The 24,248-nt window shown below is 63.4% G+C and overlaps 1 protein-coding gene across 1 annotated transcript; it reads left to right on the top strand.

Moving 5' to 3' along the window:
- The first annotated feature begins 2,684 nt into the window (after positions 1-2,684).
- On the top strand, positions 2,685-23,468 carry NADSYN1 (NAD synthetase 1). Its single transcript, XM_079787369.1, has 21 exons — positions 2,685-2,805; positions 3,855-3,915; positions 4,072-4,188; positions 4,553-4,606; positions 4,911-5,000; positions 6,322-6,373; positions 6,924-7,012; positions 7,203-7,320; positions 8,542-8,673; positions 9,274-9,348; positions 11,531-11,655; positions 12,086-12,134; positions 12,781-12,883; positions 13,350-13,518; positions 14,937-15,072; positions 15,957-16,063; positions 16,274-16,405; positions 16,742-16,811; positions 20,648-20,776; positions 21,336-21,512; positions 23,249-23,468. Exons 1-21 carry the CDS (start codon positions 2,721-2,723, stop codon positions 23,297-23,299), a joined length of 2,121 nt encoding a protein of 706 aa, XP_079643495.1. The 5' UTR covers positions 2,685-2,720; the 3' UTR covers positions 23,300-23,468.
- Positions 23,469-24,248: the final 780 nt, after the last annotated feature.

The following is a 24,248-nucleotide window of genomic DNA, read 5'->3' as shown; positions in this document are numbered from 1 at the left end:
CTCCATCGGTCACGGGACACCCATCCGTCACGGGACACGGGTCATCCTTGCAAGGGCATGACCTTGAGCTAGGCCGCTGTTCAACCAGGCGGCCCTGGAGAGAGGTGGGCAGCTGCAGGTGCCCCCAGGACCCCGCTTCCTACATCGGGGGTGTCAGAGGGATCTGCGTGGCACTTCTCTGTTCCTCACAGAGGCCCTTGTTTTTTCTGCAAATTTTTATTTTTATTTTGAAAGAATATCAAACCAACCAACCAGTTGAGTATACACTGAAGGGACGCCCATCCCCGGAGATTCAGCAGATCCATCATTCCCCTCCCCGCTGTGTGTGTGACCCCCCTCTCCCCCCGAAGGATGAATTAGCTGCAGGTGATATTTCCCTCCTAAACTAAGGTGACCAGATCGTCCTGCTAATTTCCAAAAATAGGGACTTTTTAAAAACGCCGTGGGACGCGGGACAAATTGTTAAAAATCAGTTTTGTCCCGCCCAAAGCGGGACGATCTGGTCACCTTATCCTAAACACATGAGCATCCATGTCCTAAAAACCAAGGCATTCTTCTTCATGGCTAAAATGAAAGGGCACGCTCAGGAAGTTACCATCACGGCAACGCTGGCATCTAATATCTTGTCTGTATCCCGTGTCCCCCATGTCCCAGTCGGTGCTTTCTAGCTTTTTTAAAAAAAACAGGACCCTACCAGGAAACCACAGGTGCACTTCCTGTCATGGCTCCCGAGCCTTCCTTAACCTAGAGCGGGGCCCAGTCTGCACCTTTTCGGTCCTCCGTGACAGGACAGCTTAAAGAGCCACGACGGGTGTTGGTTGCTGTCTGGCGTGGGGTTTGGCTGTTTTCCTCCCCGTGCATTTAGGCTGCGCACTCCGGGGCAGGATCGCGTGCTGCATACAGGATGTCGCGTCGCCTGCATCCTAGCGGGAGGCGGCACGATGCCACTGTGACCCCCGGCCGAGGGTCAGGTGGACTGCGTGGTGCGGGTGCTTTGTGCCTCCATGTTTCCTCTCGGGATTAATAAGTAACCTATGAAGTGACACTTTGAGACCGGGTCAACCTTTCACCCGGCCACCCAGCAGTTAACGACGGCTCTTGCCAGCTACTGACTCACAAAGTCTCTTTCCCCTAACCAAGGACACTTAGGAGCAAATAATGTACACGCCAGACCAAGCACGTCAAACTCCAAGGCTGACACGGGCCAGATAAACAAGGTTTAAGTGGATGTGGGCGCAAAAAAACCAAAAGCTTCAATTTTCATAGAAACGTCGGTTCATTTCGATAGAGACATGCTGAAGACAAAGGGCTGAAATAAATGAGTCATCGTTAACATAGAATAATAGAACATTTTAATAAAAATCAATATTTTTTCTTGGACATTCACTTACCAGACACTGGATAACTACACAAATTAATGAGCATAACGCAAATAAACCTATTTTTCTTGTTCTCCGAAAGCGAAATATTTCCTGTTGCTCACACCAAACAAGTCAGTCCTAGACTAATGACGTGGCCACCGGCTGCTAAATAATCGCTCTTAGTTATTAGTGGAGAGAAATGGTGCGCCTGCGCGTAAGGCGCGTAAGGGAAATGAATGCAACAAGATCATAATCATCAGTCATTAGCGAACATTGTAGTTTGTTATTAATAATTATGTATAACAGGATATTGTAAAAATTAAGTTACAAAATTTTTATTAAAACGTTTCTTACAGCCCTGGCCGGTTTGGCTCAGTGGCTGGAGCGTTGGCCTGTGGACTGAAAGGTCCCGGGTTCGATCCTGGTCAAGGGCACATGCCCGGGTTTCGGGCTCAATCCCCAGTTGGGGGCGTGCAGGAGGCAGCTGATCAGTAGTTCTCTCTCATCATTGATGTTTCTATCTCTCTCTTCCTCTCCCTTCCTCTCTGAAATCAATAAAAATATTAAAAAACAAAAACGTTTCTTACATACCGTTATATTGGCCACGCTGCAAAAGTATTCGTTGTGGGCCACATGCGGCCCGCGGGCCGCGAGTTTGACATGCTGGCTCCAGACAGTCCTGGCCCCTCTTCCATGGCATTCTTTAAAGATGAAACTGACCCGCCCCCTCTGCACCCACTTCGGTGGGTCCCCATGCCAAAGGGCACCCTGGCACCCAGTAAAGACTCTGCTGAGACCCGCCCGAGACCTCCCCCGGGTGCCCACCCGCGGGAGAGAGAACCTCAGGACCGGGGAGCGCTCGCTCTCTCCCCAGCTTGCCTCTCCTCGGCATGGCCTCTACTGTCTTTCTCCGAAACTCTAAGGGCCCCCAAGATTGCAACCAGGGGAGCGACGGACAGCCGCCGCTGCCCCCCTCTAACAGACAGACTCACTCCCCGGGATGAACTGGGAAATCTTCCCTGCAGCTCCGCGGCCCCCGCTGGTAACAACGGAGGCGCCGTCTGGGGGGGTGGGGGTAGAACAGAGGGGCGTGCACCCCGGGCAGGCTGCCCCACACCGGCGCCCCGGGACCTGGCGACCAGCGTGGGAGCCGCGGGTGCAGCGGGCGAGGGCGGGGCCGGCGTCACCCTGCAGGGGCGGGGCCTCTCCTGCGCATGCGCGGCCGCGGTCCGCCGGCGGCGGCTGGGGGCGGGGCCTGGCGCGGGGGGCGGGGCCTGGCGCGGGGGGCGGGGTCCGGTCTCCGCCCGGCCGGCGGGGCGGGCCCCCGGGAAGGCCCGGCAGAAGGAGCCGCGGGACAGGATGGGCCGGAAGGTGACCGTGGCCACCTGCGCGCTCAACCAGTGGGCTCTGGACTTCGAGGGCAATTTGCACCGGATCCTAAAGAGTGAGTCGTAGCAAAAATAATAAAAACGCCCGCTTTTTAGAAAGTGAGTCTGGGGCAGCGGGGCGGGGGGTGGGGGGTGGGGGTGGGGGCCGTGCGGGGGCCTGGGACACGGGGCGCGCACACCCTGTAAGAAAAGTCTGGTCGCCAGTGCCGAGGGGGGTTGGGGCGTTCCTGCCCTCAGATGTCTCTGGGGTCCCACGTGTCATATCGAGAGTTAAGCTGCCCTTGGGGGGGTGTAAGGGGAGAGGGTGCAGGGACGTGTCCTCCGTGGGTGGCCCCTGGTGCCCAGGACCCACCTGGGGGTGGGCATTGGGAGGAGCGGCCAGAGGGAAGTGGAGTAAAGCGGAGCCGCAGGCTGAGAGACCAGGCGCTGTGGCCGGGTGGTGGGGTCACCGTGGCCTCCTCCTGTGCTGGCTCCCCTTTGAGGGTGAGCTGCCCACCTGCCCTGGGCAGCCGGGTGGGGGTGGCCCTGCAGGTGTCTGGCACGAGCTGCTGAGGCAGGAGGGTTGCCGGGAGCAGTGAAAACGGGAACGGTTCCAGCGGGGACGCCGTATCGGCCAGGTGCCTCAGCCTTCGTCCTTTCTGTTTTCTTCAGCACCAACTGCTGTCACCCATCAGAGCTCAGAGCAGATCTGTGTGTGTGTGTGGGGGGGGGGTCTGGGGGGGGGCGGGGGCGCAGAGCCGCCTGCACACAGCTGGCCTCTCCGGCTGTCCTGGGGAGCTGCTGGCTAGCCCAGGGTTCATGGTGCCTGCCCCTCACTGTGCCTCCATGCTGCCCTCTCCCTGTGGTCGGGGCCTCCCGCATCGCTTGTTAATAAGTGACCGGGGAGCGACTTCCTCCAACCAGGGCAGGGTCAGCGTGCGGCGCTGCCCGCGTCTCAGGTCCTGCCGGTGTAAGCGGGTCGGAGATGCCCTCCACCTGCGTCGGGGCCAGCAGGTCGCCGGGTGCGGCGTGCCTCGCTTGGTTGGGTCTTCTCACACCTCCTCAGCAGGTGTGGGTGCCTTCCCACGTGTGGGTGCTGACGTTGGCCCCCCCTCTGTCCATGTAGGCATCGAAATCGCCAAACAGAAGGGAGCCAGGTACAGGCTGGGCCCAGAGCTGGAAATATGGTGAGAGCAGAACTCGGGAACACGGCGGGGGGCGGAGGGGGGTGCAGGGAGGTGTCCCCAGCAGCGCACCTGGGCCACACATGGGCGCTCTGACTTGACCGGCCCGTGGGCTGCGTCCCCCTGTCCCCGCCTCACCTTCTGTCCACCCCTCGGCAGCGGCTACGGGTGCTGGGACCACTATTACGAGTCGGACACCCTCCTGCATTCTCTGCAAGTGCTGGCCGCCCTCCTGGAGGCTCCGGTCACTCAGGACATCCTCTGCGACGTGGGCATGTAAGTGCGAACAGCGCGATGGCGGGCCAGCGCAGAGAGAGGCCACAGGTGGAGGCCCACAGGTGGAGGTCACGTGGGTGCAGGTCACATGGGTGGAGGCGCACAGCTGGAGGTCACGGTGGGCCCTGGCCGGGCGCTCTCCCAGTGTGGGTCTGGGCCACACGTTGCTAACAGCCCGTTGGTGGGCCCGGTGTTGCGTCTGTTCAGCTCTGCCCTGTCTCCCGTGAACATGGCCGCCTTCTCCCGGCATCGGCGTGCCTGCGTCCTCCCCCTCGTCCTCGTTCTTGCTGTGACCGCTGGTCACTGGGTCTCTGCAGCGCACGGGTGGGTTCGGGGTGCTCAGTGGGGCGCCCTCTTCCCGCAGGCCCGTGATGCACCGTAACGTCCGCTACAATTGCCGGGTGATCTTCCTCAACAGGTGGGTGGCCGGCTCCGGGGGCTGCGACCGTCCCGGGGCGTCCTGGGCACCAGGCGGGCGATGCCAGCGACGCTGCTTCTCCCGGCTCCTGCCCCCCGACACAGGCTCCTTGGGGTGTTAGAGAGAGACCCCGGGTGAGGTTTGGGGGCCCTGGGCCCTGGAGAGGGTGGGCTTCCCCACTGCCCCCCGCAGCCCCGCGGAGCGATGCCTTCTGGGCGTCAGCCTCCGCGTCGGGGCGGGCGGGCCATGGCTGCCCCTTGTGCCAGGCCTGTGGCCTCAGGGGCCCCTTGTCCCCGGCCTGCAGGCGGATCCTGCTCATCAGACCCAAGATGGCCCTGGCCAACGAAGGGAACTACCGCGAGCTGCGCTGGTTCACCCCGTGGTCCCGGAGCCGGTGAGTCCCTGTCCCATGCGCGGGCGCGTCCTTCGGGGTCTGTGAGGCGTCTTCACCCGGAGGGGCTACCGTCCGGATCGCAGGGAGACCACGGCATTCGGCCCCAGCTCCGGCCCCTGAGATGCTGCTGATGAAATGGCAGCCGGTTCGTCACAGGCATCAGCCGCCCCCGCCCCCTCCCGGCCCGTCTGCGTGCCTGTGTGTCGGTGTCTCCACGCCAGCCCTGCTGCTGGGGCGGGACCGTGCGCCTGTGGGCTGTGCTCCCCCGGGAAGCGTGAGCTGCCTCCCTGGCCACCACCTGACTTCCGTCCGCTGGGACCACCAGAAGGTCGCAGACATGTGGTCACATGACCCCCGGGGCAGACTGGGTCACAGGCTCAATCCCCGGCCCCCATCAGGGGTGCGTGCGGGATGCAACCGATCGATGTGTCTCTCTCACATCGATGTGTCTCTCTCTGTCTCTCTCCCTTCCACCTTCTCTAGAAATCAATGGAAAAATATCCTCGGGTGAGGATTAACCAAAAGAAGTTAGAACTTAGGAATACTGTATCAAAGGACATTGAACTTTCTCACCGCAGTACGAATAACGTACAGTACAGCATGCGGTTTTGCTTTTGGCGGTGGAGTGCACCCACGGGCAGAGGGGACGCTCCCGCCGCACCTCCTGCCCCCGGGCGGGGCCCCTCCCAGCACGGGCTCCCTCGCTGGGTCTCACGCGGAGTCATGCATGCACGCGTGCTTTCCTAGCTGGCTCCCGTGCAGGATACTTGTGAGAGTCATCCAGTGGTTTATTCCTGTATATAGTTCAGCTACTTTGCTTTTTTATATACGAGCTAGAGGCCCGGTGCACAAAATTACCGCACGGGTAGGGTCCCTAGGCCTGGCCAGCGATCAGGGCCGATCGGGCCTTCCTTCCCCAGCTGCCGGCTGCTGGACAGGGACTTCCTTCATTCCGCGCCGCCCCCTGGTGGTCAGCGCACGTCATAGCGAGCATTCGAACTCCCGGTCTCCCCGTCAAACTCCCGGTCGAACTCCCGAGGGGACACTTTGCATATTAGCCTTTTATAGATGGATCGATAGATTCGGTTTTAAACGTCATCAGTAGCTCCGTGAGCCTGATAACAAGCCAGACCCCCTCGTGCTGCCCGGTGCCCGAGCCCGGCTCCCCGTCCGGTTCCCTCGCTCCTGTCTCCGGGCACCTGGGGTCTCTTCGCCGCGTTTCTTTTTTAAACACATTTCTATTGGTTTCAGAGAGGAAGGGAGAGGGAGAGGGAGAGGCGCAGTGACCAGCGCGGCTCAGGCCACGCTGTTTCCCTTGCAGGCAGACGGAGGAGTACTTCCTCCCGCGGATGATCCAGGACGTGACCAAGCAGGTGAGTTGCGGGGAATAAAACGCGCTTCTCGCTCCCATGTGGCCATTCGAGGCAGGTGGGGGGGCCACGTCAGTCACAGTGACAGGACCACCGTGAGCCGTCGGCCGTGTCTGACCCGGGGATGGGCGACTTCCTCGTGATGTGCCAGGCGCATGGACGCGTAGAGGAGGCAGAGAGCGCGCGGCGCCGGGCGGGGGAGGGGGAGCCTGGAGGGACCCTGGGCGAGGGAGAGCTGTTGTCGGCGTAACCGTGGTGACGTGGCCCTTGGCGCCCGAGCACTCGCAGAGCTGATCCCGTGCGCTGCGGCCACGTGAGCTCCGGGCAGCTCCCAGCTCGGCGCCGGCTGGTGAACGTGTGACCAGAGGCCCCGAGGGGCCGCAGGGAGGGGCCCGCCGCGCCGGCCACCTGGGCTGGGAGGGCTCCCAGCTGAGGGCGCTTTGGGCTCGGAGCAGAACGGCGGCCCCGTGTCGGTCCCCGGGGGGCACGGAGTCCTAGGGCAGCACGCAGCCCAGACGGCGGCCACGGTCCCGTGCTCTCGTCCCGCCCGCAGGAAACCGTGCCGTTCGGCGACGCGGTGCTGGCCACGCGGGACACCTGCATCGGGAGCGAGATCTGCGAGGAGCTCTGGACGCCCCAGAGGTCAGCCCGCCCGCCTCCCGCGTCTCCGGAGCCCGTCCTTGTCCGGCCAGCCGGAGCACGGGGACTGGGGACCGACCCGAGTCCCGGCCTTGGGCCGTGGAGACGGGAGACGCCTGGGAGCTTGCGGGGCTGGGGAGGCGGGTTGGGGGGCACAGCGGTCTCTTCACCCCTTCACCGGTTCTGCCCGCAGCCCGCACATCGCCATGGGCCTGGACGGCGTGGAGATCTTCACCAACGCCTCCGGCAGCCACCACGTGCTGCGCAAAGCCCACGCCAGGGTGGACCTGGTCACCATGGCCACCTCCAAGGTAGGCACCGGGCCGGGGCGCTGGAGCACGCGTGCACAGGGCCGGGCGCCGTGCCTCGCACTCGCCCGAGTCCCGGTGCCTGGCACAGGGCGTGGCCACACACGGGGGCCACTCGGTCCTGCTGGTGCGGCCGGCGCTCAGCAAACGGCCTCGCTCCTCGGCGGGCGGCCGCCTGCCCGGCCTCGTTCAGCCCTGGCATCCACCCTGCGAGGCAGGCGCTGTGACGTCCCCTCTGGAGCGGGGCCCGGGGCACACGGTGGTCAAGCCTGCGGGGCTCACGCGCCTGCGCCCGCCTCCCGCCCTCACCCACGGCACGGTGTTTCGGGACAAGTGACATGGGGCTGGGAACGGGGCTGAGCATTTGCCATTGGCTTCGTGGTGGACCCCAGGGACCATCTGCAAGTTTACTCTTTTTTTTTTTAAATTTTTTTTAAAAAATATATTTTATTGATTTTTTACAGAGAGGAAGGGAGAGGGATAGAGAGTCAGAAACATCGGTGAGAGAGAAACATCGACCAGCTGCCTCCTGCACACCCCGCACTGGGGATGTGCCCACAACCAAGGTACATGCCCTTGACCAGAATCGAACCTGGGACCCTTCAGTCCACAGGCCGACGCTCTGTCCACTGAGCCAAACCGGCTTCGGCCATTTACTCTTTTTTAAAAAAATACGTCTTTATTGGTTTTTAGAGAGAAAGGGAGAGAGAGAGACGCATTGATGAGAGAGAGAAACGTCATGGACCGGCTGCCTCCTGCACGCCCCCTCCTGGGGATGGAGCCTGCAACCCGTGCATGTGCCCTGACGGGAACCCAGCCGGCCACCTCTCGGTCCCTGGTGGACGCTCCTGGCCGGGCCAGCTGGCCGGGCCGTTTGCCATCTTGCTGGCGACAGCGAGGCCATGCCGTTGGGGGGCTCGCGGGACCGAGTGCCTCAGCTGAGCGGGGTCAGGACCTCGGCTTCGTCCTGGGGTCTGTCTTCTCGGCGCCTTCGTGCCCCCTCCTGACTGGGAGCTGCCAGCGCCCTCTGGGGGGCTGTTGGGGGAACGTGGACGCTCAGTCCCGCCTGGGACCCCGAAGGCCCGTGTGGGTGGCCGCAGGCTGTGGCCTCCTGTGCGCGTTTCCTGCCGAGGACACGGCCGTGGGCGCGGGCGGGGTCTGCAGCCCGCGGGCCGGTGGCGGCCACGGCACGGACCTCGCCGACCCGCTGGGCCTGCCCTCCAGAACGGCGGCATCTACCTGCTGGCCAACCAGAAGGGCTGCGACGGGGACCGGCTCTACTACGACGGCTGCGCCATGATCGCCATGAACGGCGCCGTGTTCGCGCAGGGGTCCCAGTTCTCGCTGGACGACGTGGTGAGAGCGCGTGGGAGCCGCCGGGGCCCTTCTGATAGGGCCGGGCGTGGGCATCTGTCCCCCCACAACCGGGGTGTCCAGTGGGGGCCCCGGGGGGCCGGCCTGATGGTTCCCCTCCGCCCGCGGCACCCGCCCCGACACGCACCGCCAGGAGCACCCTGAGTGGCGCTGGGCGGCCGGGGACCCCGCGTGGCTGTGGGAGGAGGAGGCTCTGTGGTAACGAGAGGGGGCGACCTGGCCCCGCCCCCACCCCCCCAGCATGTGGCGGGCAGTTTGGATGAGTCCGCGGGAGGGGTGGGGGGACCTGAGGCGCTGGGGGCGGGTTGGAGGGAGGGTTAGAGGTGGGAAGGCCCTGAGGACTGGACTCCCGCCTCCGTGCGTGAAGCCCGGGGGACAGTGGCTGTGATCGCCCGAAACGGACGGGGATGCAGTTGTGCCCAGGATCCCACTCGGCTCTGCGGACGCCGCGTGAGCGTTGGGGTGCGCCGGCCCGATTGCCCGTCCGGGGCCACAGGGCTCCACCCGTGCAGCGGGCGGCTGTGAACTCGGTCCGTGACAGGTGAGCGGGCACGAGGCCCTCACTGTCCTCCAACCCCGCAGGAGGTCCTCACCGCCACGCTGGACCTGGAGGACGTCAGGAGCTACCGGGCCGAGATGTCCTCCCGGAACCTGGCGGTGCGTGGGCGCCCGGAGGGCGGAGCGTGGGCCTCTGATAGGGCGGAGCGTGGGCATCTGATAGGGCGGTGCGTGGGCATCTGATAGGGCCGAGCATGGGCATCTGATAGGGCGGAGCGTGGGCATCTGATAGGGCGGAGCGTGGGCATCTGATAGGGCGGAGCGTGGGCGTCTGATAGGGCGGTGCGTGGGCATCTGATAGGGCGGAGCGTGGGCGTCTGATAGGGTGGAGCGTGGGCGCCTGGAGGGCGGAGCGTGGGCGTCTGATAGGGTGGAGCGTGGGCGTCTGATAGGGTGGAGCGTGGGCGTCTGATAGGGCGGTGCGTGGGCATCTGATAGGGCGGAGCGTGGGCGTCTGATAGGGTGGAGCGTGGGCGCCTGGAGGGCGGAGCGTGGGCGTCTGATAGGGTGGAGCGTGGGCGTCTGATAGGGTGGAGCGTGGGCGTCTGATAGGGCGGTGCGTGGGCGCCTGGAGGGCGGTGCGTGGGCATCTGATAGGGCGGAGCGTGGGCATCTGATAGGGCCGAGCATGGGCGTCTGATAGGGCGGAGCGTGGGCGTCTGATAGGGCGGAGCGTGGGCGTCTGATAGGGTGGAGCGTGGGCGCCTGGAGGGCGGAGCGTGGGCGTCTGATAGGGTGGAGCGTGGGCGTCTGATAGGGCGGAGCGTGGGCGTCTGATAGGGCGGAGCGTGGGCGTCTGATAGGGTGGAGCGTGGGCGCCTGGAGGGCGGAGCGTGGGCGTCTGATAGGGTGGAGCGTGGGCGTCTGATAGGGCGGAGCGTGGGCGTCTGATAGGGTGGAGCGTGGGCGCCTGGAGGGCGGAGCGTGGGCGTCTGATAGGGTGGAGCGTGGGCGTCTGATAGGGCGGAGCGTGGGCGTCTGATAGGGCGGTGCGTGGGCGCCTGGAGGGCGGTGCGTGGGCATCTGATAGGGCGGAGCGTGGGCATCTGATAGGGCGGAGCATGGGCGTCTGATAGGGCGGAGCGTGGGCGTCTGATAGGGCGGAGCGTGGGCGTCTGATAGGGCGGAGCGTGGGCATCTGATAGGGCGGAGCGTGGGCCTCTGATAGGGCGGAGCGTGGGCCTCTGATAGGGCGGAGCGTGGGCGCCTGGAGGGCGGAGCGTGGGCCCCTGGCAGGGCACTGGCCCAAGACCCAGAACTCTTTATAAAAAACACCAGCTTCGTTGAGGTGTCTTTCCCACACCACAGCTCTCTGACCCAGCACCGTCCGTGGTTTAGTATATTCGTGCAGAGACTGTGAGCCATCACCACAATCAGGGTTAGAACATTTCTTTTTTTAACTTAAATTCTTTATTGTTTAAAGTATTACATAAGTCTCCTTTTTTCCCCACTGACCTCTCCCCGGCTGCTCCCACCCCCCATTTTCTTTTTCTTTTTTTAAAATTTATTTGTATTGATTTCAGAGAGGAAGGGAGAGGGAGAGAGAGAGAAACATCCACGAGGAGAGAGAGTCATGGACCGGCTGCCTCCTGCACGCCCCACACTGGGGATCGAGCCCGCAACCCGGGCCTGTGCCCTGACCGGGAATCGAACCCTCACCTCCTGGTTCATAGGTCAATGCTCAACCCCTGAGCCACGCCGGCCGGGCTGGAACATTTCAACACCCCGAAAAGGAACCCTGACCCTCCACCTCTGGCTGTCGGGCAGCGTGCGGAGGGCTCACCCGTGTGCTGGGACGGCTTCCCACGGAGCAGGGTCTTTCACGCTCCATGCATGTGGCAGCGTGTGCGGGCTCCACGCCTCTCGCTGGCTGAGGACATGCCACGGCGTGGATGGGCCGCGCTGTTTGTGCCTCGTCCGTAGTCGGGCGTGTGGGCTGCTCCCATGTTGTGTCCGGGACGACCGGGCTGGGGGAGCACAGGCCCGGTTCTCCCGGGGGTGTAGCCGCCCGAGCGCTGGCTCACGGGCCCTCCTACCGTTAACCCGTGGGGAGCGGCCCGCCGTCCGCCCCTCCTGCATCCCCACCGGGCGCTCGTCCGAGGGCTCCTCCCCCCACCTCCCGCCGACACGGCGCCGCGGCCTCTCCGATCGCGGCGTCCAGGGGTGGGAAGGGTCTCCGCTGCGGTGCGAGTGCGTCCCGCTGGTGGGCAGAGTCCTGCGCAGCCCATGCGGGGCCCTGAGCGTGGCACCGGGTCACCGTCCGCCCTGACCCCGCCCGCAGGCCAGCAGGGCGAGCCCCTACCCCCGCGTGAAGGTGGACTTCGCCCTCTCGTGCCACGAGGACCTGCTGCAGCCGCTGTCGGAGCCGGTGGAGTGGAAGTACCACAGCGTGGGCGAGGAGATCAGGTGGGCGGGGCCGGCTCTCAGAACCCGCCCGGAGCCCTGGGTTAGGGGTCGGCCACGCACCGGGGCCGACGGTGCGGACGCTGCAGCCACGGCGCCTGGGGCCACCCCAGCTCTGAGCGAGCTCCCCCTGAGACCTCGGGACAAAGGCCCTGTCCTCTCCCTTCGGCGACTCGGTCTCCCCATTTCAAAACGGGGCGATGGCAGCACCCCGCCCTGGCCAGGGCTGTTTGGAGACTAAAAATCCATCACTTCAGTGAGGGGCTCAGACAGACCAGGTCCACGGGGCCCAGTGCTACGGGCGGGTCTCCCTGACCCGCCTCCCCAGGCATCTCCCCCCAGGCACCTCCCCCCCCCCCGTACCTCCCCCCAGGCACCCCCCGCCCCCCGCAGGCACCAAATCCCAAACCTAACTCCCAGTGTTGCTCCCCAGCCTCGGACCCGCTTGCTGGCTCTGGGATTTTTTGAGACGAAGCCAACAGGTGAGACCTCGGGGCCTCGCCTCGACCTGCTCCTCCTCTGGTTTGCGTCGATTCCGTGCAGGCTCGTGATTGTTTGTTTGGCTGTTTGTTTTCTTTAGATGCATAGTTACTGTATTTTAAATTTTAGTGTTTTTTTTTTATTGATTTCCGAGAGGAAGGGAGAGGGAGAGAGAGAACCATCAACGATGAGAGAGAATCATGGACCGGCTGCCTCCTGCGCGCCCCACAGTGGGGATCGAGCCCACAACCCGGGCACGCGCCCGGACCGGGAATCGAACTGTGACCTCCTGGTTCCTAGGTCGAGGCTCCACCCCTGAGCCGCGCCTGACGTTTGGTTTTTAAGCGCAGCCCACGCCATGCGTTCCCCGTGGGACGGGGTCGGAGCTCGCTCTGCACGGCGGGCGCAGGGCACGGAGGTGGGGCCCGTGTGTGGCCAGCCCTGGGTCAGGCCGTCTCCGATGCCCGTGGCGTCAGCCTTGGCCGCTCCCCGCGGAAGGCCCTGCCCCCGGGGAAGGGGTGCGGGGCGCCTTCTTCCGCCCCGTGAGCCGGGCCCCCACGCAGTTTTGTGGGCACTCGTCAAGGCTGGCGGGGGGAGGCGGGGGGTGGGGGGGGCTGGGCTCAGCTGCGTCTGGTTGGCCCGTTGCAGGCGGGGTTCTTCCTGCCCCTGAGTGGCGGCCTGGACAGCGCGGCCACCGCCTGCCTCGTCCACTCCATGTGCCACCAGGTCTGCGAGGCCGTGAGGAACGGAAGTAGGTGGCACCTGTGGCTGAGGGGGGGGAGGGGCGGTCCGCGCTCGCTGCCCGGGGCGGAGCCGAGGAGAACCAAGTCCCGGAATGCAGGGGGCTTTGCGGAGGTGCTGAGCGGTCACAGCGCCGTGCCGGGGCCGGGGCCGGGGCCGGGGACAGCGAGGCCGTTCCAGTCCCTTCCTGGGTCCTGGCCGATGTGCCGTCCACGATTCAGACGCCGGCCGAGCTGTGTGTCAGTGTGGCCGGTGCCAAGCGCACGGCTTCGGGTCGGGCAGCCCCAGTTCAGACCCTCCCCGTCTGCCTCGACATCGGGGTCCCCTTAGAGACACAACCAAAGACGGGGGTGACCGATGCTGCTCGGGGGACGAGATCCCGGGGTGACGGGGAGGGTGACGGGGGGGGGGGGGGGCCCAGGCCCCGCGGGCACCGTGCTCAGCACGCCGCGGCCACCCTCTGCGGCGGCTTTCAGATCAGGAGGTGCTGGCCGACGCCCGGGCGCTCGTGAGCGAGGCCGGCTACACCCCCCAGGACCCCCGTGAGCTCTGCGGGCGCCTGCTGACCACCTGCTACATGGCGAGCGAGAACTCCTCCCGGGAGACCAGGGACCGCGCCCAGGAGCTGGCCCGGCAGATCGGAAGGTGAGGGCGTCCCCGGTGGCGGCCGGGCCGGGGGCCGTGACCACGTTTGTGGCGAAGCACGCATCCAGGGTCAAGCAGGGGTCACGGCCTCGCGGTCTGAGCCAGTCCCGGGAGCCCGTGTGTCCGTGTCCCCGCATCCCAGCTGCCTGGTTTCCGCGCCTCCTGCCCCGGGCCCCGGGTCCGGCTGAGGGCTGCGTGCTGCCCTCGCCCCGGCGCCCCCTGTGCCTGAGGAAGGGGGGGACTGGCCTCTCTCCAGAGAGGGGGCGACTAGGTCCTCTTGCAGTGCCCCTCACTCTGCCTCTTAGGAAGGGGGGGGCACTGCCCGCCGGGTGCTGAGCTCCCCGAGGCTGCCGTGCTCCCACTTGCAGCCGGTGCCCGGGGGGCCACTGCCGGCTCAGGTCCGGGGGCGCCACGTCCCGGCGTCGGTCACGGCCACGCACGGCCCCGCCTCACGGTGGAGTTCACAGTCCGGTCCCCTGGGCCGTGAGGATCAGCCAGACACGGAGGGGCCGGCCCTGTGTGACCCACGTCGGGAAACATCCCGAAGAGGCGGAGCCGGAGGGACGGGGAGTGGACGAGGTGTCCTCGGGCTGGAGGACGAGAGGGGAGAGACAGCTGGGGGGTCCAGGGTCTCCTTCTGGGGTGATGGAAAGTTCTGGAGCGAGACAGAGGTGGTGACTGCACAGCACTGCGGATGCACCAGATGCCACTGAGCCTGCACTTCGTAGCCGTCGGCATGGATTTTGTGTTGTGTGTGCTTCACACACATGCACACGCCCCTCACACACGTGCACACGCCCCTCACACACGTGCACACGCCCCTCACACCCACCTCACACACGTGCACACGCCCCTCACACCCACCCCTAACGCACATGCAGGCACGCGCCTCACACACATGCACACGCCCCTCACACACGTGCACACGCCCCTCACACCCGTGCACACCCCTCACACACATGCACACGCCCCTCACACACGTGCACACGCCCCTCACACACGTGCACATGCCCCTCACATGCACACGCCCCTCACACACATGCACACGCCCCTCACACCCACCTCACACACGTGCACACGCCCCTCACACACGTGCACACGCCCCTCACACCCACCTCACACACGTGCACACGCCCCTCACACACATGCACACACATGCACACGCCCCTCACACACGTGCACACGCCCCTCACACCCACCTCACACACGTGCACACGCCCCTCACACCCACCCCTAACGCACATGCAGGCACGCGCCTCACACCCACACCTCACACACGCACACGCCCCTCACACCCACCCCTAACGCACATGCACACACGCCCCTCACACCCACCCCTTGTGCACATGCACACACGCCCCTCACACCCACCCCTCGCGCACGTGCACGTAGCCCCTCACGCCCGCCCTCTCCTCCAGCCACCACATCGGCCTCAGCATCGACCCCGCCGTGACGGCCGTCATGAGCATCTTCAGCCTGGTGACGGGGAAGAGGCCTCTGTTCGCGGCCCACGGGGGCAGCAGCAAGGAGAACCTGGCCCTGCAGAACGTGCAGGTGCGCCTCCCAGCCCGCCCCGTCCCCGCGTGCGGCCGCAGGGAGCCCGGAGACACTGACCACGCGGCCTCCTGGACGGGGCCCAGTCAGCGTGTGCGCGTGTGTGTGTGAGCGTGTAAGGGTCAGGGTGCGAGACAGCAGGCATGTGAGTAAGTGTGCAAGAGTAAGCAAGTCTGAGGGGGTGCATGGGTGAAGTGTGTGTGAGCAAACCATGTGTGTGCGTTTGAAAGTGTGCGAGTGAGGTGAGGCTGTGAGTGTGTGTGCACATGTGTGCACAAGAGTGGGTGTATGGGTGTGAATCGGCACTGGTGTGCGCGAGATGTGAGTGTGCACTGTGTGTGTGCACAGTGTATGTGTGTGTGTACAGTGTATGAGTGTGCACAGTGTGTGTGAGTGTGTGCACAGTGTGTGTGTGTGTGTGTGCGCGCACAACGTGAGTGTGTGTTCTGCATCTTCGGTGAGTGGCTGCCTCCGGGGAGCGGGACGCGGGTCGGCTGCCCTGAGCTCGGCTGCTCGGAGCGGCCTCTCCCCTTCTGCTGGACGGGGCGGCCTCCGCTCCTCCAGAGGCCGGTGTGAAGGGAGCGGACGGGGCGGCCACATCCCTCCCGGCCGCTGTGCAGCCGTCCCGCCACCAACACTCGGCCCAGGCTCTGGGCCCTTGTGCCTCTGACACGGCCCCGCCGAGCGCCCACGGCCCTGCGGAGACGGGCAGCCCAGGAGGCACGGCAGGGCGCCCGCACGCCGCCTCCCGGAGCTGGGAAGCCGAGAGCCTCCACTGTCCCGTGTTGCAGGGGCTGCGTGGGCGGCCTCTCGAGCCGCGACGGGACCTGGTGTTAGGCCTGCATGAGCCCCGCACACGGTGACGCTTCCCCTCCCGCCGTCAGGCTCGGCTCAGGATGGTCATCGCCTACCTTTTCGCTCAGCTGAGCCTCTGGGCACGGGGCGCCCCCGGCGGGCTGCTGGTGCTGGGGTCTGCCAACGTGGACGAGAGGTGTGTGTGCCCGCGGGCGCGGCGAGGGGCCTGGGCACCCGGATCCGGGAGGGCGGGTGCTGACACAGCGGCGTTCCCACCGCATCTGCCGGCTGGGACACGCACGGGCGTGCCAAGCCCTGGCTCCACGGCCCCGGGAGAGGCCGGGCCCCACGCCGGGGACTGCAGCCCCGCGGTCGGCCGCACGGAACCCCGCGTTCTCTCGCGCAGCCTCCTGGGCTACCTGACCAAGTACGACTGCTCCAGCGCCGACATCAACCCCATCGGCGGCATCAGCAAGACGGACCTGCGGGTCTTCGTCCAGTTCTGCGTCGATCGCTTCCAGCTCCCCGCCCTGCAGCGGTGGGTCCCCGCCAGCCCGGCCGGGCCCTGAGCCGGCACACGTCCCGCGTGGCCCCGCCTCCCTTGTCTCTCCCCGCCCCCAGCTCCCGGCCCCTGAACACATCTCCCTCCCGCCGGCACTCAGGGTCCCGCGACCGGGCCCCCCTTCCTTCCTCCCTTCCTTCCTGCTCCCCAGTCTCCTGGCTCCAGCCCAATCAGGCACCTGCCGCCTGGTCCCCACCCCCTGCCCTGCTCCGTCCGTCCGTCCGTCCGCCCCGTGCTGAGCGCAGAGCCCGGTGGGTCCTGGTGACGTCCTTGGCGTCCGGCCACCCTGACGCGCCTGTGTCTTGTCCGCAGCATCCTGGCCGCCCCGGCCACCGCCGAGCTGGAGCCCTTGGCCGACGGGCAGGTGTCCCAGACTGACGAGGTAACGTGGCGGCTGTGTCCCCGCCCCCCGCCGTCTGTCTCCCTGCGCGGGCGTGTGTGTGCCGGGCTCCGTCGCGGCCCCCTCCTGCCCCCGGGAACCGGGCTCCACTGCTTGGTCTCTGGCCTGGGAGCCGGGCGCGGGGGCCACGGCGGGCCTCTGACATTTGGACTCGGCCGTCCGGGGGTGGGGAGGAGGGGGGAGGCGAGGTGAGTGGGGAGGTGGAGTGGACGGGGTGGGGGGTGTCTGCATTTCTGCGGGCGACCTCACAGGAGACTGTCCCCCTCCATCCCGGCCGGCCTTTCCTGATGCGGCCGGCCGGGCCCCAGGCTCCGGTCTGCGGCTGCAGTGGGCACGGAGGGCGTGGCCGGGCCTGTGGTCACCTCCCTGACAGCTGGCGTCCGGCTGCAGCCCCTCGGGGCACGGTGACCGTTTCTTCTCCGAGAGCCGGAGAGGGTGGGCCTCGCGCTCAGGTCTGTGGCGGAGTCGGTTGCTGGGAGTGGCGTGAGGAAGGGGTGCAGAGGTGCCCCTCCCTCGTCCCAGCGTCACTGGCTGCAGGGGCTGCGCTGCCTCCCGCGGCCTCACCGCAGCGACGTTGTTGGGATCCGCCGCGGTAACGGAGGGTCCGCTCCGGTTTCTGTCCCGACTGTCTGTGCGTCCGCGTTCACGCCAGTCCCGCCCGGTCTTCACGGCTGTGGCTCTGTCGTTGGCACGTTGGGAAATCGGGACGTGCGAGGTCTCCACCTCGGTTCTTTTTCAAGGTAATTTTGGAAATTCTGGGTCCCTAGCGTTTCCACATGAATTTTGACATCAGCATGTCTGTTTCTGCCAGAAAAAGAGAAGCCAGCGTGGACCTGCCTGGCGAGCGCGTTGACTCCTGGCCCAGGGCCGGGGCGTCTTCCCGTTTACCAGGTGCACCGGTTAATAATGCAGAATTTTTCAATTGATGGGGTTACACATATGTTGACATATGTGTGATTTGATATGTGTGCTATTTTGTTGCATTAACAAGCTTCAAAACTTCATATGTCAAATTTGCTGAAGGTGATAACATCACAGATATTTTTACACTTAAAAAATGTCGAATTTCGTGCCAATAAAAGCATTTTCAGGAAGTTTTCATTCATTACTTTATTTTGAAGAAAAAGTTATTGTATTCTTCGGGAAGCTTATGGTGAACATGATCCATCTCAAGATCCTTGTGAACGCTGGTTTAATAAACACTTTAAAGGTGATGATTTCGATGTGAAAGACAAAGAACGTCCAGGTCAGCTGAAAAAGTTTGAAGACCAACAATGACAAGCATTATTGGATGAAGATGCATGTCAAACTCAAAAACAACTTGCAGAAAGATTAAACGTTGCTCAGCAAACAATTTCCGATCGTTTACAAGCAATGGGAAAGATTTTTAAGGAAGGAAAATGGTGCCACATCAACTGAACGGAAGACAAATGGAAAACGGAAAAGTCATCAGTAAATGTTGCTTCAACGGCACGAAAGAAAGTCTTTTTTGCATCGAATTCTGACTGGCGATGAAAAGTGGATTTATTTTGAGAATCCCAAATGCACAAAATCATGGGTTGATCCAGGTCAACCATCAACATCGACTGCAAGGCCAAATCGCTTCGGAAAGAAGACAATGCTCTGCGTTTGGTGGGATCAGGAAGGAGCGGTGTATTGTGAGCTTCTAAAACCAGGTGAAGCCGTTAATACTGATCACTACCGACAACAATTAATCAATTTGAACCACGCTTTGATTGTGAAATGACCAGAATGGGCCAGAAGACACGGCAAAGTAATTTTGCTCATGATGACGCACCATCACACCCTTCAAAACCAGTTAAAGACACGTTAAAAGATCTTGCCTGGGAAGTGTTAACCCACCCGCCATATTCACCAGACCGTGCTCCTTCAGATGACCACGTGTTCCGATCGATGGCACACGCACTTTCTGAGCAGCACTTCAACACGGACGAAGAAGTGGAAAATGGGGTCTCTGAATGGTCTCAAAACAAGAAAAGTTCTATTGGGACGGTACCCACAAATGACCTGAAAGATGGGGGAAATGTGTAGCTAGCGATGGACGTTACTTTGAACAAAGCACTTTTGATGTTTCTCTTGAAATTATCGTGTTTTCTTTGATTACAAAATCCGAATTTTTTTTTTAAAAATCCGAATTTTTAACCGGTTAATGGTTAATCCGCATTAGTAACCGGTACACCTAGTAGCTAGACCTGGTTAACACCTTTCGACGATGTTTTGCAGCTTTCTGAGTATGACCGTGCGCTTGTTTTGTCCAATTCACTTGTTAAGTAGTTGGTTCTCTTGGGTCCTGTTGAAAATGGAATTGTTTTCAGAGTTTTGTTTTTGGGGGCTCCTTGCCAGTGTCTAGAAATACAATTTTCTTTTTTCATCTTTATTGATTTCCGAAAGGGAGAGAGAGAAACATCAAGGATGAGAAAGTCATTGATCGGCGGCCTCCTGCACGCCCCACACTGGGGATCGAGCCCGCAACCTGGGCCTGTGCCCTGACCCCCTGGGAATCGGACCGTGACCTCCTGGTTCATAGGTCAACGCTCAACCACTGAGCCGTGCGGGCGGCTACACGTTCCATTTTCTCCATGTTTCTGTTGTTTCACTGATTTCCGCTCCGACCCCATCATTTCCTTCCTCCACGGCGGGAGGTGTCCGGAGGGGGCGGGGGATCAGGTCCTGCTCACGAGGTCGTCCGTCCCCTTCCTGAGGGCAGGTGTTTGAGCGCGACCCGTCTCCCCGCAGCCCCTGCTCCGTGCGGGGCCCTCGTTTTCGCCCTTTGCCGGATGCGCTCGAGTTTTCCGCGGGCTCTCCTTGGACCTGTGGGTTGTTTAGGACGGATTTTACTTTGCATCTGTTTTGTGAGGTTCCAAACGCCTGTCAGTGACTCGTCACCTGCTCTGTCAGGACCAGGGAGCTCGCCGCGTGCGACGTCCGTGTCCTCTATGGTCACGCCTGTCTCCTGCCTCCTCAAGCCCGGGGCTCCAGGCAGCCCTTGGCGGTGGCCGCATCGCCTCGGCCTCTCCCCGTCTCCACGCGGCCGCCTCTGCCTCCTCTCCCGTCTCTGATAAGGACCCCTCCCTGGACGTAGGGTCCACCTCAAACCCAGGCTCACCTTATCCCGAGATCCTTAATTGCACCTGCAAGACTCTCTCTTCAAATAAACTCACAATTTGCAGGTTCTGGGGCGTAGGGCAGGGACCTCTCTTTTGAGGGGCCGCAGCGCCAGTCCTCCGAGCCACATGTCTGGTTCGTCCTTTTTAACTTTTACTTTTTAAAAAGATTTTTTTTTAAATTGATTTCAGGGAGGAAGGAAGAGGGAGAGAGAGAAACATCAGTGATGAGAGAGAATCATGGATCGTCTGCATCCTGCACGCCCCCCACTGGGGATGGAGCCCACAACCCGGGCCTGTGCTCTTTATTGGAATCAAACCCAGGACCCTCCAGCCAACACTCTACCTATTGAGCCAAACTGGCGAGGGCTTTTTTTAATTTTCAGGATTAATTTGAGAAGGGGAGAGGGCGAGAGAGAGAAACTTGGATTCGTGTTCCGCTCATCTGTGCGTTCACTGGTTGACTCCGGTGTGTGCCCTGATGGGGGACCGAACCCGCATCCTTGGCGCATCGGGACTTCGCTCTAACCACTGAGCCCCCGGCCCGGGCTGGTCCGTCCTGCTTCCTGAAAGTGGCCTCCTTCTCGGCCGTCAGTGTCGGGGACCGAGGCCTGGTCGCTCCTGGCCTGGGGAAGCCCCGCCCCGCCCCGGCCCCTGACCCACCCTCGCCCTCACCCTCGCCCTCGCCCGCAGGAGGACATGGGGATGACGTACGCCGAGCTGTCGGTCTTCGGGAGGCTCCGGAAGATCTCCAAGGCCGGCCCCTACAGCATGTTCTGCAAACTCCTCCACCTGTGGAAGGACGTCTGCACCCCCCGACAGGTACCCCCGACGCTCCACGGGGGGCGGGGAGGGGGGAGGGGTAGGTGGTCATCTGGCAGCGGCGGGTTTGACTGGCCGGGCAAGTGTGAGCTTAAACCAGGACGCTCTGTCCCAAGCGCTCACCGCAGGGCCTCCCTCGGCCCTGCCACGTTCACGGGAGGGGCTGACCCCCCGCAGCAGGCGCCCGCTCCTTCCGTGGGGAGAGCGCGGACGGAGGTCAGAGCGTCGCCGCTTTCGGCCTGTGTTGGACTCGTTCGGGCCGCAGCCTGCAAGCCTGGTCCCCCCAGCACTGCCGGCAGCGGGTGGGCCAGGCCCTCCGGACCCGCTCAGGGCTCCGCGCTGCTGTCGGAGCCGCGTGGTTACAGCTCCGCCCCGCCGAGTGCCGGCTTTGCCCTCTCCTGCCTCTGGGCCACTTTCTGAAAGTGGCCTCCTTCTCGGCCGTCGGTGTCGGGGACCGAGGCCTGGTCGCTCCTGGCCTGGGGAACGCGGCCCAGGGTGACGCGGCCCAGCCCCGGCCTCGGCCTCGGGTGTCCAGCGCCGGGCCTCCCTCACCCGCCAGGTGGCCGACAAGGTGAAGCGGTTCTTCTCCAAGTACGCCGTGAACAGACACAAGATGACCACGCTCACGCCCGCCTACCACGCCGAGAGCTACAGCCCCGACGACAACAGGTTCGACCTGCGGCCGTTCCTCTACCACGTGGGCTGGCCCTGGCAGTTCCGCCGCATAGAACACCAGGTGAGCGGCCGGCGGGGGCTCAGCTTGGGCCGGCGGGGGCTCGGGCGGGCACGGCCCCTCTCACCCTCGCTGCTGCAAACGCCGGGGCCTGGAGTGGGCGATCGGCACGCGCGGCTCCGGGCTGGGCGGTAGCTCCCGGCGTCGCGTTCCCCAGAATGAGCGGCCGGCCCTCGCGGGGTGGACACGGGGCCGGTCACTGTCCGTGCTGGACGACGGGCCTCCCAGCTTCTGGACCCCCCTGTCCGTCCTTTTCCTAATTAGTAACAGAACCAGGGACGGTCAATAAATCGACTTAAAAAGCAGGCACAGGGCCTGGCCGGGCGGCTCCGTGGTCAGAGCGTCGGCCTGTGGACCACAAGGTCCCGGGTTCGATTCCGGTCAAGGGCACATGCCGCGGGTGCAGGCTCCTCCCCAGCCCGGGCCCTGGTCTGAGTGTGTGCAGGAGGCAGCCAATGGATGCGCTTCTCTCACATCCATGTTTCTCTCCGTCTTTCCCTCCCGCTCCCGCTCTAATAATCAATGGAAAAATATCCTCGGGTGAGAATTAACAAAAAAAAAAAAAAAGCAGGCACAGGGCCCTGGCCCCAGGCTCAGGGGTTGAAGCATCAGCCCGTGGGCTGGGTTCGAGTCCAGTCAAGGGCACAGACCTCAGTTGCAGCTCGATCCCCTGGCCTGGTCTGGGCGCCTGGGCGAGGCAACCAGTTTGTGTGTGTCAGGTCGGTGTGTCTCTCTGTTCCCCCCCACTTCCTCTCTCTCTAAAAATCAATGGGAACACCCTCGGGTGAGGGTAAAAACAGAAAGCAGGGCTAGGGCCCTGGCTGGCGGCTCATCCTGTGCACAAAGGTCGCAGGTTCAATGCCCGGTCAGGGCACACACCCAGGTTGCAGATTTGATCCCTGGTTGGGGCGCGTATGGGAGGCAACTGATCGATGTCTCCCTCCCTCCCTCTCTCTCCCTAAAATGAAAATATAAGAAACATCCTGGGTGAGGATTGAAAAGGAGGTATAGGCCCTCCCCTCCTTCCCTTTTCCACGACAGACAGACAGACAGACAGACCGCAGTTAGACACCCCCTCACCCCCAGTGCATGTGGTAATCGGTGGCTGCAGAAAGATAATGAGCTCAGGGTACGTTGGACGTGAGACGCTGTGGTGAGGGCACCGCTGAGCTAGAGAATGTGGGGCCGGGGGAGCCCCCTTTCAACCTGGTGATGGGGGGCATCTCTGAGGGGTAAACTGAGGCCGGAGCAGCCACACTGCGCTCCGTGCGTGGCTCTCAGGAGGGGGTTTCCCCAGGGGACGTCCGGCAGCGGCTAGCGGTGACCTTGCCCAGGGACGGCCCGGGGCTGAGCCAGGGATGCCGCTCAACGTCCCATACGCACAGGACGCGCCCCCCGCCCCCCACGGAGTTAGTGCGAGGTGGGGCTTGGCCCCCACCTGATGCGCCCAGCGGTGGTCCCCCAGATCAGGAATGGGGTTCGAAGGCCGTGCGCCCAGAAGACGGGCAGATGTGAAACCTGAGAAGCCACGGCAGGGAGAGCCGGGGCCTCCGGCAGTCTCCCCCTCAGGCAGTGACCACGCAGATGTGGGGCGTCTGTCCGACCACGTGGAGAACCTGGCGGGTGCCGGCGACACCCGCTTTCCAGCCCGCAGCTGCGGCCGCTGCCGTGAATCCTGTTTCCGCAGCGCGGTCGTCCACGCCGGCCGGACGCCGGGTGCTCACGGCGCCTCCTTCCAGGTGCTGCAGCTGGAGCGGAGGGAGCGGCAGGACCTGGACGGCGTGGACTGACTCGGCCCGCCCGCGTGGAGGGATCCCGCGTGGGACGGCCGCCTCGCGGTGACCTTGGCTGGTGACCTTGAGCAGGAGCCCAGGCAGGGGGAGCATCAACAAGTCTTGTTTCATATTCAAGGGAGAGGGGTCTTTAAGTCTATTCCTTAAAAAAAAAAAAAAAAAAAAAAGCTGAAATAAAGAGAAGGCGATTTCTAATTCCCGGTCTCTGTCCGCATGCCTCTGCGTGTCCCGAGGCCCACGTGCACCAGGGTGGGATGGGGGCCGGGCAGGGTCCCGGATGGTGCTCCCCGCTGCTCCCCCTCCCGCCGTCTCCCCTCCTCCCCTCACTCCTGACTCGGCACCCTCCTCCGTTCTGAGGGGGCTCCCCTCCCTCACGGGTTCCTTGGCCGTTGTCATGTCTGTCTGAGCACCTGAACCTGCCGGGGACAGATGCCATCCTCTGGGCTGCGTGACGGCTAACAGGCGTGGTGCTCAGGCCTCGCACCTTCACCCGCCCCCTCCCTCCCCCCAAGTGAAAGCACCGCCCAGCCTGCCAGCCGTGACGCAGACACGGGCGCTGGGGAAAGGCAGGCGGTAATGACCCCGGATGAGGCAGAACTGCTAGAGGTGTGTGCCACGCCAGCACGGCCAGGGGTGAACCTGGGGGGTGAGGGGGGTGCAGGATTAAAGCAGACAGACAAGAGAAGAAAGCTGGGGCTGGGGGGACGCTGCTCTCAGATGGAGAGACAGCGCCAAGGCCTGGAAGCCGAGTCTTTATTTTTATATCCGGATCCCACTCGGCAAAGGAAGGGCGTGGTCACGATGTTTACAATGTTCTCTCGGTTTCAAATCTACTCAATCACACGCTCCTGAACGCTATCAAGCTTTGTTTTGGCAGCACTTGCTGCACCTCCCGCAGCCCACATCACTCAGCCACGTGGGACCACAGGTTCGGACCACAAGGTCG

The sequence above is a fragment of the Cnephaeus nilssonii genome (assembly GCF_951640355.1).
Source record: "Cnephaeus nilssonii genome assembly, chromosome: 13".
NCBI lineage: Eukaryota > Metazoa > Chordata > Mammalia > Chiroptera > Vespertilionidae > Cnephaeus > Cnephaeus nilssonii.
This window is presented reverse-complemented; position numbering and strand designations above follow the sequence as displayed.

Coding starts and splice junctions, on each gene's coding strand:
- NADSYN1 (XM_079787369.1), top strand. CDS start 2,721: ATGGGCCGGAAGGTGACCGTGGCCACCTGCGCGCTCAACCAGTGGGCT. Junction 7,013..7,202: donor GAGCTCTGGACGCCCCAGAG/GTCAGCCCGCCC, acceptor TTCTGCCCGCAG/CCCGCACATCGCCATGGGCC. Junction 21,513..23,248: donor TCCGCCGCATAGAACACCAG/GTGAGCGGCCGG, acceptor GCCTCCTTCCAG/GTGCTGCAGCTGGAGCGGAG.